General features: G+C 41.8%; 1 protein-coding gene across 1 annotated transcript in view; it reads left to right on the top strand.

The window, feature by feature from the left end:
• mctp2a (multiple C2 domains, transmembrane 2a) overlaps positions 1-17,106 on the top strand; it is a 29,886-nt gene extending 12,780 nt beyond the window's left edge. Inside the window, 6 exon segments of the mRNA XM_038706756.1 lie at positions 6,692-6,811; positions 7,852-7,893; positions 12,542-12,651; positions 12,761-12,870; positions 14,047-14,144; positions 16,265-17,106. Coding sequence (XP_038562684.1) covers positions 6,692-6,811; positions 7,852-7,893; positions 12,542-12,651; positions 12,761-12,870; positions 14,047-14,144; positions 16,265-16,324 — 540 coding nt within the window. The 3' untranslated portion in view covers positions 16,325-17,106.
• The last annotated feature ends 2,567 nt before the right edge of the window (positions 17,107-19,673 follow it).

Genomic DNA, 19,673 nt, shown 5'->3' with positions numbered 1-19,673 from the left:
ACCCAGAGTTCTTTGCTGCACACAAGAATAGGACCTGTAGATGGAGCTACAGCACTGCTGGAAATGCGAATGGAGGCGCCGAGGAGATCAGTTACTTTTCCCAACAGGAGCCATTTGTGGGAACAACTTGGAGTGAAATCCTCCATTCTGTGCTGTAGACCAAGAGACACAAGTTTGTTCCACATAAAAAAAAGGATGACAAAAAAAATCCAAATGAGCTTGTATTAGCCAGCCAAATTAATCTGCTTCAGAAGTTTAAAGTTCAGAACAATTTTGATTTAGATGAAATGGATGAAAGTTTAAAAAAGAGGATAATTTACACTTGAAAGCTGATTTTGAGCTTTGCTGTCATTAGACTGCTTTAAGTATTTAAGTAGAATTAATATTTTAACATATGAGGTACCTCATCTGTCAGGAGTTAGACTAGAAAGAAACCTGTATACCTTATGTGAGTATTTGAACCGTTTTCTTTTTGACACTGCCAGGTAGCAACTGCTTTAGACATCGTTTGACAGCCTGTGAAATGCTGATTGCCTCACATCACACACTGTAAAGATGGCATTTGATGAATGTTTGATGCGGTGCAGCTGTAAACACACTTGGCAGCTGCAACGGGCACTTTTTGGGGGCTGATAGAATCATAGTGTCCCCAGATGAGGGCAGGACAGGGTCAGATCTGGCTCCAGAGGTCTCGGGAGACCACCTGTGTAGAGCCACAGCAGTCGGGGCCATTAACCAGAACACCAGCCCGGCCGAGATCAAAGCCATAATCAGAGTTGTCATAATTGTTCTTGTTAACACTGTCCCTGAAAATGAGATGCTTTGTGAGACTTGGATCTGCCTATTTGTGGTTTACTGCATTGCAGTGTGGCCGAGCTTTTGCGAGAACAGTGAGAGGACTGTACACGCCTGTGAATTGTCTCCTTGTTTCTGCTTTGCATCTGTTTTCTCTCTGTTGGAAAAAGTTGGAGGCCTTAAAGGAGTGGGATTTTTCAGTCTCATGGGGGTTGCACTCTCCCTCTCCGTGGCTGTGGGAGTTCTTACAGACTGTGCAGTGGGAATGTGTCTAGCGGGGGGGGGATGATGACAGTGATGGCGATATGTGTATTCATGGTTTTGAGTCTGAGATCTATTAATTATTAAATGATAGGCTATGACTACTTGAAAACTGCTAAGCAGTGCCTCGTGATTTAACACATTATTATTATTTAGCTACCCTGAATGTCAGATGGTGATGTGTAACCTTGAAACATGTCCCCTTATTAGCAGGATTAATAAGCTTTCTTTGCTAATATTCGCATCATTAGAGCTGTGAAATCGTTCCCATTTTTATATGTTTTAGGACATATTGATTTTAGTTTTGAGAATGTTTTATGTCATTTAAACTGACTAAATTCATCATTATTATTCAGCATTATTAAACAGCATGAAGTAACTTTAAAGTGCAAACAATTAAAGTGTCTTCAGATTTATAATAGCTGTCTGCACTGAATATAACGTGTTGACTCCTGACAAGGCAAGGTTTTATCTGTGCATCTGTTGTGCTTAGTTGTTTTATATTATGCGTGTTTTCAGCTTAGATAAAGAATGCTCTGTGTTTAACCCCACTGTGTGTACCATATCATAATGACTGGCTTTAATGTACTTGCCACCTTGGTAGTCACAGAGGACACCTCTCCCCAGGCAGCTGAGGCGGTGACCTGTCCGCCCTTGTGCAGGGCTGTTCCGGGGCCGGTCTTGGCCCCGGCGCGTTAACGTGCATGTGAGCTGAGCTGACAGGGAGAGAGAGTCCATGCCACTCCCTCCCCACCTCCTCAGGGGAAAAGGCTCGCATGGCAGATCTGTCACCCAGGAGGTCGCTCAGTGTTAACGCTCCCGACACGGATTAAACACTAGTGGCCAGTGCCGGAGTGCGGGGTCAGTGTAGCCACCACTGACAGGCACCATGGGGCCCCTTGCTGACTGCCCCACTCCAGCTTCATACTGTTGCTAGTCTGGCCCTGGCATGTGTCAGACAGTTGGGGAGACAACGGCCAGAGCTGGCCCTGTGAGCAAATGCTAATGTTTTGCCTCGCACGGCTGCTCTTCCTCAGTTCTTAGATAAAGAGCTGCTATCACTATTTCACTGTGCTGTGCAGGCGTCCTTACAAGCTGTGGCAAGTGCTTATTATTTTGTTACGGCTAACCTTTTTACAAATTAGAAAAATTAGTCAACTCTGAATTAACTGAAATTGGACTATATGATACCACTTTTGTAGTTTTTAAAAAATTTACCCAAGGAATATAATTGTTTATGCTTAAATTTAGCTATGGGTTTATTACTAAAATGTGTACTTTGGTTGATTTTTTTCTAAGCTATCATAAAACAAAATGATAGTAATAATTGTAAACATAACTTGAGTAACTTCAGTAAAGTAAATATCAGTGTATATGCTATACAGTATATATTTGATAAAAAAATATAATTGTAAATTGCATTACACTCAAAATCTGTTACTGATTTCGTCCCCCTTAAGAGGGTCATGAGATTCCCCATTTTATTACTCTCACTCAATTGTAGCCCCTCTGTCTCTCTTCCTCTTTCTCTCTCTCTTTCCCCAGTCGATAAGACTTGAGCTGAGCATATGTGAAATATTTATTCAGCGTTAGCTCAGAGCACCATAGCTGCCCACACACTCTACCTGCCCCGAAGAGAAATCTTATCTGTGCTTCCTCTGCCTCCGACACCCCCTGAAAGCCTGTCCCCACACTGGCCCAAGCTCAACACAAATTACATGTCTCATTGCTCTGCGTTTACAGCTACTTTAAAGCCTGCCGCTCCTGTCCCCAACTTAAGCCCTCAGCCAGACTCTGTTTCAGCCTGGCTGGAAAAAAAAGACCTATGTGAGCTGAGCTGCTACTTGTGCCTTTGATTCATTATCAAATTCATTATTTTTTTGTATATTTAATTGAGGAAGTAATGTGAGATTAATTTTACTGCCCTTGATTTCACCCAGAAAAAGAACATCTCTATTAGAGTAAGAGCTATTAAAGGTTTTGTAGCTGCTCCTATTTATTTTTAAAAATAATATTAATTTCAATTTCTTATCTTAATTTTTGTATGTCCTATACTTGCACATAGTTACATGCACGGATTGTGTCCGTTTTCCGTCTCTCACGCACAGAAAAAACATGCACTCAAACCCTGCAGCCTGCAGTTAGTCTTGTTAAATTCTTTCAGTATATGTTCACGTAATCTGGCATCGGTCCACAGCCTGCATGACTGACCCTCATAATAAAGGCTGGAGCTCGTCTCACTTTGTTTAGCTTTCCAAGTGGTGTGCAACTGAAGAGAGTACTGAAGATACAGCCAAGATTAAATCTTAACGTGTTTTTAAATGGTACATAATCTTAAAAATAACGGTTGTTAAAACGCAAAAACAAAATTGTTTTTAGTGAGCTGTGTTTTACAGCAATAGTTCTGATGCTCTTATTGTATGGCCCCTTGTGCTGTGACATTACATTAATTTGGCTCATCAACAGTATGTGTGTTATACTGATGTGACTCCTATATTTATAGCCTGTTGTCTACTGTAGTGTATAGGGAGAGCATTTGGCAGCCTTGCAGGCTGGTGGTATGTCTGCCAGTCAGTAGTTTGGGTTGGTAGACTGGGCCACCCCCTCCTCTGTTAATCAATTTACAGGATGGTAGAAACTCTTATAGAGGGTGTCTTTGTCCCTTTGTTCCTACTACGATCCCTTTTCCCTCTCCTGGGAGAGTGTGGGTGGTGGGAGCTGCCATGCTTGCTCAGCTTTAAGTTATTTTATTCACACTTTTAATCGCTGAGTGCTTTATTATTAGGTGCTGGATTCTGCTGGCCAGGGGATCTGCATGAGAAGGCGCAGAATGCATTTAGTGGAATCATATTAATGGCACTATAAAACAAATCTGTCAGGCTGTTCTTAACCCTGCTGGCAGAATTGCTCTGCCCAGGGTTGCCCCCTTCTCCAAGCGCTTACAGGTGGCTAAGGAGAGTGCATCTCCATCATCTTCTCCACCGTGTGCTAATAGTTTTATTAATTCATTCTTTTTTTTCTCCCTAGGCCCCCTGCGCATAATCATACAGACATTTTTCAGCTAAATGGTGTTTGTCAAGGGAGGTTTCCTACATTAAAGACACTCCTCCCTGATATACATACTAACACTTGTTCAAATGCAAGTCTTTTATTATCCAATTCTGCTGTGCGTAAACCTAAATCTTCCAGTTTGTTTATGTCCTTTTTGGTTAAATAAATGACTGTTTTACACCTTGTGCAACATATTAGCATTGTCGTGTTTTAAAAAGTAGTTCTTTGTTGACGATGAATAAACATGCAGTCAGGCCCTTAAGACTGAAATGGAGCCCATCTTTGAATGCAATTAAAACGTGGATTGTTTTTAATACGAATTTACACTTATGCCTGAAAGGTTGCACTCTGTCCAACACGTCCTTTAATCACTCAGCTGCTTGCTAATAAAACATAAACCACTTAGTGGGGAATTAGTTCTGTCTTCATTTCACAGAAACTCTGGAGAATGCAAGGAGACAAGGGGAAGGTATAGTCCTGCCTATGCTCATTACTGTGGGATATCTGATGGCAAAGTCTCAGTCTGTGCACCTGAGTGAAGGAATCTGAGAGGTTTTCCCAGATGTTTCTCTCCACCGTTTTTATTAGTGTTAAAAAAGCATGTAAATCCTGAACACATGGGCTGACATACCATGAGGGAGGAATTGAGAAGAGATTTCTGACAGTTTTGGTTTATACCCTCATTTAAGCACTCAGTTTAGACACTAGGCATTGTATTCCTGTAGGCTTTTATCTTGTCCACTGAGCCAGAACGCGGTGAGCAGAAATTAGCATTAGTGGGCGATTATGAATACCTGTGACAGATTCTCTCTGCCGGCTCCCTGGGTGGAAATGAATTGGCTCCCTCTGTTGACTTGCACAGGAAGACAGAGACCAAGCAATTAGACTTTAGTGGTTAATGTAGCAGCTTTTGCAGGGAGGGCAAGGAGGTTCAACATTCCTGCTGGGCTCATGTCAGTTTCCAGGCACATTTCCCCCTCTTTTCTTTTTCCTTTTTTTACGAGAATACTGGGAATATGACAAGCTACCTGTCCACCAGCCAGCTGAATTCCTCTGGGGTGAGGGGAGCGTCGCTTTAGAATTGCCTCATGGGAACTGAGGTGACAACACATGACGTAGGTTATTCATAACAGAGAGGAGATGTACTGCAGCTACCTCTGCACATCATGCATATTCATTGTTTACCTTTTTTTATCCCCCACCAGCTCTAGTTTGCTACTGTATATGTAATTCAAATGAGCTCTTATAAAAAGTAACAATAACATATTGTTCATATTGTTCATTTCTTTATATCTTTGTCATCCTGCTGTGTTTCTGCATGACGCATCTGCTCATCCTCCATCCCCCAGGTTATATTGGGGGATAATAAGCAGTAGAGTAGCAAAGCCCTGGGCAGTTGGGCCTCACTGTTGTCTGCATTACTCATGGTTCACGTTTCCCTGGTGGCCGTTTGAACCTAGGCCTGGTGTGGCAGTAGGTAGACTGGCCCCCAGAGCAACATACATGGACTCTGTATGGTTGCTATGACAGGAGCAGTCTGCTTTTCACAGGCCTGCTATTGAGGCCTGAAGGCCCCAGTGCTTCACATCCTGTCTCAGGCTTAACTCGAACATATTGTTCATACTGTAAGCAGCCTCCAGCTCTTTGAGCCTAGATTGCACAGTGCTAGCATCGTGTGGGTTTAGCTTAGCAGTTATACTCACTGTTTTGAAATAAACTTTGTAAAAAAAACACTTAAGAATGTATGATGAATCTAACTGTTTAATTATAGAAAATGATGTTTATAAAGTATGAGAAAAAATATACATTGTGAAAGTCTGTGGGAAATAAAAGTGGACTATATGTTGGGTGGATTGGTGCATAATTACACTGTAATAAATTTTAAGATTCAACTTGCTGTGGGAGACATTTTTTTTCCATCCCTGTCAACCTGCTGGTGTGATCCTCCTCACACATTCCTGATAATTTCAGTTGGAGACTCATTAGGCTGTCACTAAATGGGTTTAAATGCAGCCGTCCAATTAGTGCTCTGCTGTGAAATGCAGTGGGTGTTGTGCAACGTGCTTAGCACCACTCCTTTACAGAATTATGGGGGATTACTCATTCAGTGTGATCCGTCTTATTTCTACCAGGGGTCTTGGCTTTTCTCAGTATCATCGCCATGGAGGGGGTAAATGTTGCAAATGCTTCTCCAGTTGCCATATGCAGGGAGCCTCGCTGCCTCTGAATCTAAGAGGATTTGATGTGCTAGTTAAAAGACAGCATACCATGCCTATCCATGTCATACTTTCTGTTCTGCAGTAAGACACTCTGCCAGCACAGTGTTATTGGTGTATATAAATAGGATTTGAAGATATTAAAAGTTGTCCCTGAATGTCTGTTACTTTCAAACCACTAAGAGTAAAATCTGTTGCCATCAAATGTAAATCTCAGAGGCTTTACAGTTTGTAATGCTTTTCATGAGATTAAGGACGTGGTTAAATCCATTATACATTTTGTTTTGGGAGCAGGCTAGATATGAAAGTTGGTTCCCAGCTATAGTGTGATGGGCTTTGCGTTATACTGTCATGTCCTGTCTTCTCAGATCTTCCTTGTGACAGTGTGGCACTGGGAGCTCTTCATGCTGCCCCTCTTCCTGCTTCTGCTCATTGGCTGGAACTACTTCCAGCTCTCTGCAGGGAAGGCCAGCTCCAACCAGGACCTAGTGAGTGACAAGGACTCTGAATTCTTCAGGATTCATCCATACACATCTGTACATGCATGCTGTCACAGTCCAAATTCAATCTATATGTTAACCCAACTCTGGTCAAACCCTGATGGAATGAAATTCTTGTCGCACATTGGGCAAATTGCAGTTTTGCTGTAATGGCAATTAGCAACTCTTACACTTGCATGTATACTGTATAACACAGGAGCTGTAATACATCTACATTGTCTCCAGAAACCCAATAAAACACCAAGCAGTAAAAGGCCACCCAAATGAAATCACTATAAATATATGTATAGCCTATAGTCTGTTGATATAGACTCACTACATCTGTAAATGGAGGACTATAGTTCTCCCCACAACATACCACTATCTCCACTCTACAGTTATGGAAATTATGTTTGCCCTACACATGTCTGTGAAGGTTAATGCTGTTCACACTTCTGACTGCCCCCCAATTTCACTGTGTTGTAAGCCTTCTCGCTGGCCGGCCGGGGGCCTGGCCTGCTCACACCCTCTCCCCAAATCTACATCCCCGGCCCGGTGATTGTATTTATGGCTGCTGGCAAAGATGCCGTCCCTGGGCAATGTTAAAGCCCAGGCTCACCCTCATATCCATTGTGGAGACTCTGCCACCCCTCTGTGACCCTCTGGCCGGCAAAGACACAGCTCTGTTCCCAGGCAATGTCACAGTGTGCACCACATTGGGGTCAGGGATGACTTGATATAAAGTGATCTAGGCAACAGCATCCAAATTAAATGTGTTTTTTTCTTCCGTTTTCTGTTTTTCTGTGTGCTTATGTTGTGGAGAAATGAGATTGCTTTGGTGTGACAGTGCTCTTGTGAGGAAGGCCCTCTTTCACCTCTCCTTTTGTGTGAGGTCACCCCTGTGATGCAGTCTCTATGGAAACAAGCCTCTCCCAATAGGGGTGAATGTACTCAAAGAAAATTTCATTACTAGGTGTTTGTTAAAAATGCTCCAGTGCCCACATGTCCCGTTCGTTTGAAATCACCCTCTACCCTTTATTTTCTCTTAGGTGAACATGAGCACGGGTGACGACGAAGAGGAAGACGAGAAGGTATTTTATCTTGTCTCTTGCTAACATTTTAAGGGATAATATGTTTTGATGGAAAGCTATCACTTCTCAGTTTTCACTGTAAACATAAATATATCTTTTAAGGTTACCATAAACACTGACTTTTTTTTTTACCGTCTCTTTGCTGCATTACTCAGTGGCTGGAATAAAATATTTTTCTGCTTATATTTCCTTCTGAATAACCAAGGTTAAATCAAACAAAGAACAATGTCTGCATTGCTTCTGGTTAGTACAAATTCCTGGTTCAGCAAATGGCGGTGATTCTTATTCCATTAGAAAATGGAAAATATTTTACCTAAGATTCTAGGTTCTAATCGATATTTTAGCATAGTCACAATGACAGTTACTTCTCAGAAGCTGTTTTCTAACTAAGAATAGCTATATTTTCATGCATCCCAAATGAGGGCAACATCTATGAAACAGTTGTAGCATGTAGTTCTTTATTCTGTTCCTCTGGGTATTCAGTGTCACTCTAGAGATGTACTCCGCCGAGATACTGCAGCCCTTTGAAAATCTATAAATCAAATTTAAACAGCACCGTCAATTAGATTTTGCTCAGCTGTTGGGGATAAAATCAGAAATTTTTTTGCATTATTGTCTAAATGGGATAGCTATGTTGAGAATGACCTTTTGCTACCAGAACAAAGGAACAAAGTACAATAACACAGCAGTAAATGTATACTTTGCCCCAAAGGTTATTAGCTATTTCACTCATTTGTTTGTGAGAAATCGTAAATGATAATGTTTATTAATATATCTCTCTAGTGTCTCTTGAAAAACAAAACAACAGGAAATCTTTAAGTAGCCTGCAAATTATACTTCCCCACAGCTCATAATATTCAATTACACTCATCCCACTGTTTTCAGTAAAGAAGGAAGAGTTAACAGGGATGTGTATTATTGCTTTATGGCAATGAAGTGTGGAGCTAAAGCAAAGCCTCCAAGCAATGACCCTTGTGCTACGTGTCTAGGCCCAGGATTCATATCCATAATGCGCTCAATATATTCTGTTGTGAGGACCTGGGGCTATGAAAAAAAGCCAGATTCTTTTAAAACACAGGCACATCCACCAAATCCTGTCTGAAAGGATGGGCTAATTCACAGATGAAACTTGCATGATATGTCTGCACACACAAAGTGGGAAGCGGCACTTGCTATCATTGCTAGGAACAGGAAAACTGGTGCTTAAACAAACAGCAGTGATACAGAAAATTCTGTGTATTTATTAATATTGAATCAGGCAGGATTCCCTTTTAGGCACTGGATTTAATATCATTGCTACACAGAATGGTTATTACATTTGTCTTTACCTTGAAACCTCAATATATCATAGAGGAATGTTGACTTTTTTAGTTTAAGAAATAGCAGTGTCTTTAGAAAGATTTGAGAATCTCTGCAATACATTGCATGTGATTCCAAACTCAGCCTTCACCTCTTAAAGCTTTCTGAAAGGTTTTCCATGAGCCTCCCTAAGCCCTTTCACACTCAGAGGAAATGAAATATCTCCTTTCATTTACTAATTAAGCAGTCACCCATGTTTGTTTTAAGCTGTCAGCTTTAATTTAAAGTGGCTTATTTGAAAGTCTGGTTATGGTCTTGCTGTCACTTGAATGTGATATCATGCAGCTAGATCAAGCAGTGTAGCTTTACACCTCCTATCAAAGTCTTCTTTAAAAATATTTGGGGTTAAAGAGTGATCAGTGTTAAATTTGATGACTTCAAAGCCTTTGCTTTTTTCCCCCTAGCCTTTCCTCTAACATGTGAATAAAGGCTTTTCCCTCAGAGAAGGTTATGATTACCACTCAAATATGTTTTTATCCCCCCTTTTTTCCCCCTTGAGGAAGAAAATATTTAAACCTCAGACAGAACAGCAAGAATGTGAAGGCATGACGTTAAAGAGAGACGAAAGGCAAGGCAGTGTTAGAGCAGGATAATACAGAACAGATTCTCTGCCTGTGAACAAATCTGTCCTCAGGGAAAGAGACAGCTTACAAATTATGTGTGGGCAAAGTGACTTCCCTTTGGCCTTAGGTATCAATTGTGCAGATAGACAATATTTAATCATAACATAAAGAAACAGAGAGGCAAAACAAGGCCATAGATCTCCAATAGAAACGAACAGGAAAGATGAAACAGCCCTTTCATTGCCCCCCGGCTGGCAGAGCTGGTCCGGGGTTGACTTGCTCCCAGAGCCTAACCCAGGGGAGTTGGGGGGGGGGGGGGGGGGTTGCCAGACTGGACTGGGGGGGTTACTCCATCTCTCTCCTGATAGTCCACAGTCACCGCTGGGTCTCCTTGAGCACACCAGTCAGACAGAATGCCCATGTCGTGATCTGTGGTGTGCATTATGAGAGCTACTGCACACGAACCCACCAACACATTAAAGCCTCTGAGAGCTTTTTGGTGTTTCATCCCTGCAAATTGTTTGTTAGCTTATTTTAGCTCCATATGAGATAATTTGCCAGGAACACAGGTGTTTTTCGTTTAGACGCACTTCTTATTTTTGTCAAAAAAGTCACTAGAAAAATATTCAGTCTGAGAATTCAAATTTGGCACCGTTTATTCTAATTAAAATGATGCTAAATGAGCTTTCCCAGCCTTTGATAACACCCCACATGTCTGTGAGAGTATGTTTACCTTTGTGCGGGAGATCAAATTGGTTCTCCATTACTGCACCTTAAAAGGAAGCTTTTACAATTTTATCTGAAATGAGAATATGATTTCACACAGGTTTTCTAATCAGTAGACATTTGAGATTCATTTAGTCCATCCCCAATTTACCCATCCTTTCCCATTTCATCAGGAGATCTTTTATTTATTTTTGTTTTCTCTGCACTTATGTACTTGCTAAAAAGAGAACTGAACAAAGATAAAGAATATCATCCAATGATTAATGTAGGAAGGACAGTTTTGGTTGCTAAGAATGTGGAGGATTTTGGGAATATTAAAGTACATGAATAATGATAATCACGAGAGCTCTGCCTCTCGATGCATACTTCAGAGTGCATCTATTTGTCTGTTTTTCCTTTCAGAAATGAAAGCCAATATGGTTTCTCTTTTTTCCTGTCGTTGTTTTTCTGGCTAAATTTACCTTGCATGTGTATCCACTGCAGTTAAGTAATGCTTCATGTCTCTGATTAGATTTGAATCCTAAATCATGTAATTGGTCGCTTAAACAAGTTTCATTGGAAATATGAAAAGGAATGTGAGCCTAACTGATGAGGCTTCATATCGAGTGAGCTATCATTTCTCTCTCGGTCCATCAGGAGCTTGCTGCCACGGATGGTAATGGCTTTTAGCTGATTCAAACAGTGTTCCCCGCTTTCAAAATAAACTTAGGAGAAAGAACTCAATTAACACCTGATGTAGAGTAAAGGACACACATGAAGGTTTGCTCAGCCTCCCGAATGCAGTAGAGTGGAGTATGATGAAGCATAAACACAGATAGTCCTCTTCCCCCATGATGAGACCATGAGATGTTAATCTCAAAGAAAGCATATTTGTGATAGTTCTTCCTTTTTTGGACAGTGCTGAGCCTCCAGTGTCCATCCAGATACGAGTCCAGTGGGGGAGGCTCTGGTAGTGTGGGAATTGCTCTCTCCCTGCGCCTTTCGTGGAGAAGAGTGGGCCTGACAGTGGGGAGCCTCTCTGTGCTGGCAGACATTGTGTTCCCAGGGGCTGCCTCATGAAGCTCTGATAAAAGGCACTCTGTCTGGACCTTGTCAATGCACACAGGCTGCGGCTTCGACTGACTTGTAACATAAACATATAGACATCCTCAAGCCTCCTGTTAGGTTCAATCAGAGCGCCCTCCCCCAACACTCTCATTCCCCTTTCACTCTCTCACTCGTCCTCTCCCGCCCTCTGTCATCATTCCTGTCATTATTTCCTCCTTTTGATGTGAGGCTTCTCAGCCCTCTTTAGCTTGTGTTACTTGTGTTATCTCTAGTCACTCCCTTGCCTCTGGAAGGCTTCACACTCATCGTAATTTCCAGCCTTGATGTGATCACATTTATTTCATTTTGAGACAAGCCCTCCAACCCGCTCACATGTTGACTTATTGCTCCGCCAGAGTCATTGTTATGTCAGCACATTAAATGCAAAAAATACTTATCATATGAGTGAAAGAGTGAACAAGTGTTCTAAGCGGGGTGAAGTGTTTTTCTCATGCAGAGAAAGCATTAAGAGAAGTTAGCAAGCCTGGCCTGACAGATTTGTAAAAACATGTTCAAACTTGTCCTATGCAGGCTGCTGGAATGAAATCTTTCTTCAGTTGCAAGGCCCCTGCACTTCTTGTCTAGTCTGCCTGATTGCAGATGACCATTTTGTGTACTTTTCATCTACCAGAGAGTCTTGATTGTGCTGCACTTGTGCAACAGCTCTATTGTATGTGGCGGACAAAAGCTGAAATCTCTCCTGCCATCCACATAACAGCTTCTGAGCACTGAGTCTGTCTCATCTTCAAAAGCATAGTCTGAAGATTTACAGTGTTTGCTCATTATGGGCCATTCAATAGAAAAATCACACATAATAGCACGGCAGAGATAAACTGGTCTTTGTCTACCCTGCCCAACAATTGACATACAGTGTACCTCATCAGTGTCTGTGCATTTTTTGATTTCTTTTTTAGGAATCGGGAAAAAAGGGTTTGATGGATAAGATACATATGGTGCAGGAAGTTGTACTGGCTGTCCAGAATGTTTTGGAGGAAATCGCGATGATTGGAGAGCGACTCAAGAAGTAATTTGACCTTTTTATGTTTATCCTACAAAGTATCTTTATTTGAAACGAATTTTTAATATTTTATATAGAACTTCACATTAATCTGACACAATTGTTTTTTTTATAGCATATTCAACTGGTCGGTCCCATTCGTGTCGTACCTGACCTGCTTGGCGCTGTTTGTTGTAACAGTGCTATTATATTTCATCCCAATGCGATATATGGTGCTGATATGGGGTAAGTTCTACATAAAAAAAACCAACAACTTTATTCATAAAATTGCAATCCAAAAATATCTTTGTTTAAATAACTAGAGCTAAATTGAGCATGTACCAAAAACTAACAAACTACCACTATCTGTTTCTTAACAGATTCCTTCATTACAATGAAAATATTGTTATGTAATATTGTATGAAATAAACGCTCATAAAAAACAAAACAAAACTCATGTTTAATGTTCCTAACTTGAAATGCATGATTTAATGAAGTACAGTAATTTGAGAACTCTGCCATCCCTACACCTCTGCAGATGCACAGAGATCAGACAGCTGCAGAGGTTTGCTCTGCTTAGTGTGGGCTGATGTAGCAGAGGCCTAGGGTTTCTGTGAAAACAAAGCAGAGGTAGAGTACCAAGCTGTATATAATACATGATGTCCTTGGGCAGTCTGTAGGCTCCTGGTCTAGCCTCTCATTATCTGCTGTAGTCATACAGAATAGACAGTCATCTCAGTGGTCAGGGAGATATGCTGCCCTTAACAGGCTCTCCTCCTCCAGCTGTAAGCCCACAACCACTGTACTTCCACACTGCCTTCAACACAATCAATACCAAAAAACCATCATATCAAACAAAAAAACACATTCTGAGACACTCCTCTGCCTCCCCAGTTAACCCCCATCTCTGTGGTTGCAAGGCAAGTCTTTCAAGTTGCTTGCACATATTTAAGTCCTTAGGTTCTTTGTCTGCATGTTGAGGTACAGGCAGTACCAAGCTGTGAATATAATGGTCCCATTACAAGACCCCAGAGATATATTTTTCTCTGTGGTATGCAGCCATGTGCAAAGTAAATATAGATGTGCTAGAAATGATCAGATTGAAGCAAACAAAAGTGAGGAAAAGTTGTCATGAATGCACGCCTGTTTTTCAGTTATCATTTATCTGTTTTAATTGATTAGGTTTGGCTTTATCCACACTTTTCTCCATTGTATTGGTCTGGCTTGAATTCAGTTTGGCTGAAAGGGATCAATTGAAACAGCATCATATAATTCAGTTACTGATACACTGGTGGGAACTCTATACTGAACACATAGATAGGGTTACACAACTCTTTATTATTTATTTTACACTGTAAAACAGTGAAAAATATGTTGGTGGGTGTGACACCTTTATTTATTAATGTGTTCTTGTTTTCACAGGCGTTAACAAATTTACCAAGAAGCTGCGCAACCCATATACTATTGACAATAATGAAATACTGGATTTCCTCAAGAGGGTGCCTTCTGATGTTCAAAAGGTAAGGGTCCAATTTTACATACAGATAGGGAGGGAATTCCCCAAAGATGTCTGCATTATTTGCTGTGCCAGAATTCCCAAGTGTTGCAGAAATATATCCTCTGGCTTTGTTTGATTATTAATGGACTCTCGCCTTTAAAGCAGCACTGGCCCAATTATTCCTCAGTGCAGCTTCATGTAGTCGCCGTAGTGCCTGAGTGAGGAGATGCTCAGATCTGTCCACAGCCGTATTGCTGCAGCCTCGTCCGTTATTAGCAATTTTGTCTGTCTGATTGAAGCGTTGTGACATTAAAGTTGGTGATTGGCCGAGGGCCGGCGAGGTGCCCCTTATGTCTTTGGCTGTTGTGTCAGCACAGAAACTCTGATGTGGCCTCAGTCACTTCAGGGTGGTAGAGTCAATTAATGAAGTCGTGAGCCCCAGTCGTCTTGCTGGGTGCCATATGTGATTACATATTAGCCATGGCTGAAATGTCATTTGCATTTACATCACAGAGCTGATGAGAGCTGTCGGGGTGTTGTAAGTGGTGCTGGGTGCTTGCCGTTCTCCGACTGAGAATTTTGCTCGGCCAGGAAATGAAGTGCCACACAGCACCTTCATCTCCCAGGTAACTTGCCAGACAGAATTCAGCGAGAAATCCTGACAGTCTGGATCTGGAAAGACACTCTCACCCCAGTCTGTTTCTCTGCTGCACCCTTGATGTCCTCCTGCAGCAAGCCATTCCTGACTTCTCTGTGATGTTGGAGGGAGCCTGTGTTGTTTGAGATTTGGCTGACTGAGTTGGCAAAACAAGGTGGCGAATACATTTTGATTCAGAATCCTTTGTATGTCTTCTTCCCCATTGGGATGCAATGTTTGAGCTTTGAAAATGACTCACTTTCAAATCTCATGGAAACAATACTTTTTAGCCCGGTTTAAAAGAGGAACTACATCTTGAAAATAGCTCCAATCACATAAAACAAAACACCCTTAAGATTCATCATGAGTATGTTTCATTATGTACTGTGAAAAATAACCTTAACATAATATACACAGGAGACCCAAAACAATAGACCACATATTTTGTTTTTGTTGACTTAGAACTTCAATCTTCAGATAGGTGTGGACGCAAAACACAACAAAGGCAGAAAACTGACTCCTGTCTTTCTTGCAAATGTGACTTGGCAATTAGTGCCTGTGCACATCTACAAAGTCTGCCTCAAACGGGGACTTCTGACAGCACTGTGTCTGTCCTGAAATAAGAAGCATCTGTCAGTTCTGAGGACAGTTTCATGTTCTGATGCAGAAGGCAGTCACTTTGTTCCCACAATCCATCTTCCATTCTAATAATGGAGACCAGCTAATTAGCATAGAGTTCTTACCTTTATTCAACAGATTCGAACGTATTGTTTGAGCTAAGCAAGCATGTTTCAAAAGCAAGTTTTCATATTCCAGCTATTCTCCTTTTCAGTTAGACCTATGATCAATCCTCTTTGGATTATAGTGACAGACAGAAAAAATGGACAATTGAATCTAATGTTTTGAATGTCAAAGAGAACATGATTTTACAACATACATTTATTTTGTAAATCCAATTGAACATCAAGGAATTTTTGGAAAAGAAATCTATCTTGAGCTTAATTCTACAAAAAAAAAGGTTGGAAGTTCAAATGTCACATTTCAGGTGTTGTTTTTCCCTGAAGAATTCAAAGTCACACCAAAGGTCTGTAAAGCTGTGAAGAAAGTTACACGTCAACTGTGTTGGTAACTTAAACAACACTCACTTTATACTATTCTCAGGCTTTAACAAAGTTTTCTTTAGGGGACATAACTTACAGTGAGTGATTATGCAGTTTGCAACTCCCTCACTGGCCTGGCAGGTCATCTCAACAGTAGATGTCTGTTTCTAATATTGTGATTGTGGTGCCGAATGAGGGGGGCGTACACTGGTACGGAACCCTTGACTCTTCAAATCCTTCCTCCCTGTGATTAATCCCCTCTGCTCCTGTGTTTAAAAAATGATTCATTACAGGCGAGCCCGCCTCGCTTTCCCCTGCACCAGCTCTCCTCAGGGGAGCCATTACCGTGCGCTCCACTGAGCTCGGATTACCTGCCTCTGACCAAACTCCTGTTTGTTTTTACAGGTGCAGCACAGCGCGCTGAGAGCGCCCACCAGTCAGATCCAACCGCGGAGGAAAAGGTAAGCTTCGCGGACATGCTGGATGAAAGGCTGGTCTCCTTTTGAATATGGCACGACGCAGTCCACCTGACAACAATGCTCCAGTGCCAGCAGAGCCCATGACCCTTTGCACCCCACCATACCACCCTAACTCTACCCCCTGCTGCTGAGGGGCAGCCAGCCACTCTCTGGCTTGTATGTTTGCCACCCCCCTGACAGAGGCTGTGAACTGCAGCAGCTAGGAGGGCAGCACATGGCGCTGTCAATCACAAGCCTGGAGGTAAAGAAAAGAGAGCGCTGCAAGGCTCAGCCTTCATCTTTGGATATAATTTAGAAAGGAATGAAAAGCGTTGGGTTCAGCTTACCTTAGACCTCCGCTGTTATGCTTTGTTTTTGACTTTGGTGAAACTGAGAAATTTGCCTTAAGGTTAAGTTAATACAAGCTTAACAGTTTATGGAAAATAAATAATGGTAATGTTTTTTCTTTAGCCATGTGTTAATATAATGAAAGGTCAAAAGTCATATATATCTCAATCAATATTTAAATAATAATTGAAATAATATGTAATGCACATTTACAATAGGACATAGGAGTAGTGAATGGTACTTTTTGTGGTAAGGATTTACTGTAGATAATATAATGCCAGCTAATGTCAGCTTTCTTAATATTATTTGGCAACAGATATATATTTATATACTACATGTGTACTATTAATTTTGAGAGTTTTATTTTTACTCAGTATTGTATCATCAAATGGAGAATTTACAAGAATCCTGAATAAAGAGTCTTGATCAGTTTGAGCTCTTCTTTTTGCCCGTGTTTTTTCAATAACTGCACTCTAGTGAGGATGGATTACACCGCTTCTTTACTTGAATACACAGTAAACACATCTGATTACACAACACAGCCATTGGAACAGAGCTCACACACCGGCCACCGCTGCGCCTTGGTTACCGAGCTCACATCAAAGCTGTGTGGCTCCAGTGTGCTTCCTAATGCATTGCTTTGTTGCCTTCTCACAATAACAGGGTCCAGATGAGAGAGAAAGAGCTCATCTCACAGAGAGTACTCTCTCCATCCTCAGCACTTAGTGCTTTACATTTCCACTAAAATCACCTGGCCTATCTAATGGTTACACACACATACTCTGGTTTTTCCATCTGTCTCCCCACAATAGTTTTTCCAAGTAGAGGGATGTAGTATATCCTCCATCAATTTTCTCATTCATATTTAGTTTCCAAACAAAACCATATATTGCCAATTTGCCAATTTTTTTTTTTTTAATCATTTTCAGATCCATTCCATCCATATCCACTGAGTAAAAAAATCCTTCAAAATATTTACAATTCATGCTGCTCTTATTTACCATATGAGCTACATAAGAGGCAGTTAAACTTTAATCATTCTAATACACATTTGTATGAAAATATAAGTTTACCTGCTCTCTGTCTTTCTGATAGTAGACAAATGGCAAGCTCTATTTTTTAAAATAAACATTGTTAGAACTCAAGTTGAGCTGAACTGAGGCTTGGACCCCACCAATGGGAATTTGTTCTCACTGATTGGGGGACTGAGCATCGTGGCCGGTCCCCCCCCCCCTCAGCAGAAGCATGCTGGTGAAAGAGCATCCATCTGTGCTTTCTGAAGAGTTTGATTGGCTCCGGGGGACCTGGTGGAGCCCCGGGCTATCTCTTTTGACAGGCTGATAGAGACATCACTGGGCTCTCCCAGGAGCTGCCACCAGGGGTCCATTTCAAAGTGAGAGGGTGTGGAGGTGACCCTGAGCTTCTGACGAGCTAAATCCCACACACTGGCTGAAACCCTCCTACATTCTTGGCTCCACTGGGGCTGGGGGGTGGTTTTGGCTGTGCTGGGAGGAAGGCAGAGCTAGGGAGGAAGGGGTGGAGGGTACAAGCAGATCACTGGCAGGACCCAATGAAGTGTCCCCAAGAGGTGAAGCCAATTAAGCAGTAGTCCCAGGGTACTTTTAATCGACAATTCAGCAAACAACCAAATTGCTTTTCCAGGAGATCTAAATCTGAACAGAACTTGTAAAAATGAGAACCTGACAATTAGTGAGCCATAAAACCCAATTTAGAAAAAATAATAATAAACAACACACTTTAGTGAAGAGCGATTTTTAAGTTGAAATAATACTGCGTCATGGGCAGACATGTTATTGAGGCAATGTCAGTGACATTAGGAGAGGTCATATGGGAAAACAGTTGCCTGACTCCAAACTGTCAAATCTTTGAATCTGTGGCACTAAGGTTGTGGACTTGGATGTTCCCTGTATCATTCATAGTCAGTGGATCATACAGACGAGTCTGACAGGGTTACAACAATTGTTGAATCAGCTCTGCAGGCACTGATGCACACTCATGCCACATAACCATACACACAAACAGAACACACGCACAAACACACATGAGCCCCTCTTCAAAGAGGTGTAATCATATTTAAGGAATTATTTATCAATGTATTTTCTCCTGGGAAGGCTACGAATCTCAGCAGAGGAAGTCACCGTGCAATATGGTCCCCGAATGCAGTGGGGAAAATCCCTGGATGTTTTACAAGCTTGCTAATGAACATTTCAGCCACACAGCAGTTAACATTGTCTGATCACATTTTTTTCTCCAGTAGTTGTTGTTGTTGTGCATGGTGTGGCAGTGATGTCTTCATCAGGCTGTCAAAAAGGAAGTGCCTGCAGCTGTGGCGGATCCCCCCAGAGCCTGTCACACTCCTTGTTTCCATGGCAGTCCTTCAGGCAGCACCACAGGCAGGCTGTGTGCAAGGACCCATACAACCTGTTTTTTCAGCAGCCGCTCCTCTGATGTTCAGCCCCGGAGCGGACGTCAAACTACCAAGTGCAGAGAGAGAGAACACTGCACCCTTTCTCTGTGTCGCAGTTCTGCGCTGCTGTACAAGGAGATGCATAGCAAAAAAAAAAAAAAAAAAAAACTCCTCATTTGAATAAGCCACTATTCTCAGCACCTCCTTAGTAATTGTTACATGTGCAGTGCCTTTAAGGTTCTCTGACCTCCTCTCTGAGAGACATAATGCTCACAGTAGGACAAAGTAAGAAAAGCACGACTCATAGTTGACTTACATGTGTTAAAGCTCTTATGCATGTGTTATATGGTCCACCTGAGAGGCAGGTCATGGAGATCAGTGGCTGCGCTCCAAGTCCCAACTGGCCTAAATTAAAGGTGCAGAGGTTATGGTGTGCCTCCAGACAGAACCCTGACACCAATAAAGGGCATCAACTCAGCGGAAACACAATCTAAATGACAGAACAGGCGGAGCTTGCTACAGTTACTGATTGTTTGCCTATATGGACACATCTACCTGAGGGGACGGCATGGGGAGTTTT

Source organism: Micropterus salmoides, unplaced genomic scaffold (assembly GCF_014851395.1).
Source record: "Micropterus salmoides isolate LMB-PRFRI ecotype aquatic unplaced genomic scaffold, ASM1485139v1 Ms_hic_scaffold_8, whole genome shotgun sequence".
Taxonomy (NCBI): Eukaryota; Metazoa; Chordata; class Actinopteri; order Centrarchiformes; family Centrarchidae; genus Micropterus; species Micropterus salmoides.
The sequence above is the reverse complement of the archived record's forward strand: the minus strand, read 5'-3'. Positions and strand labels throughout refer to the sequence as shown.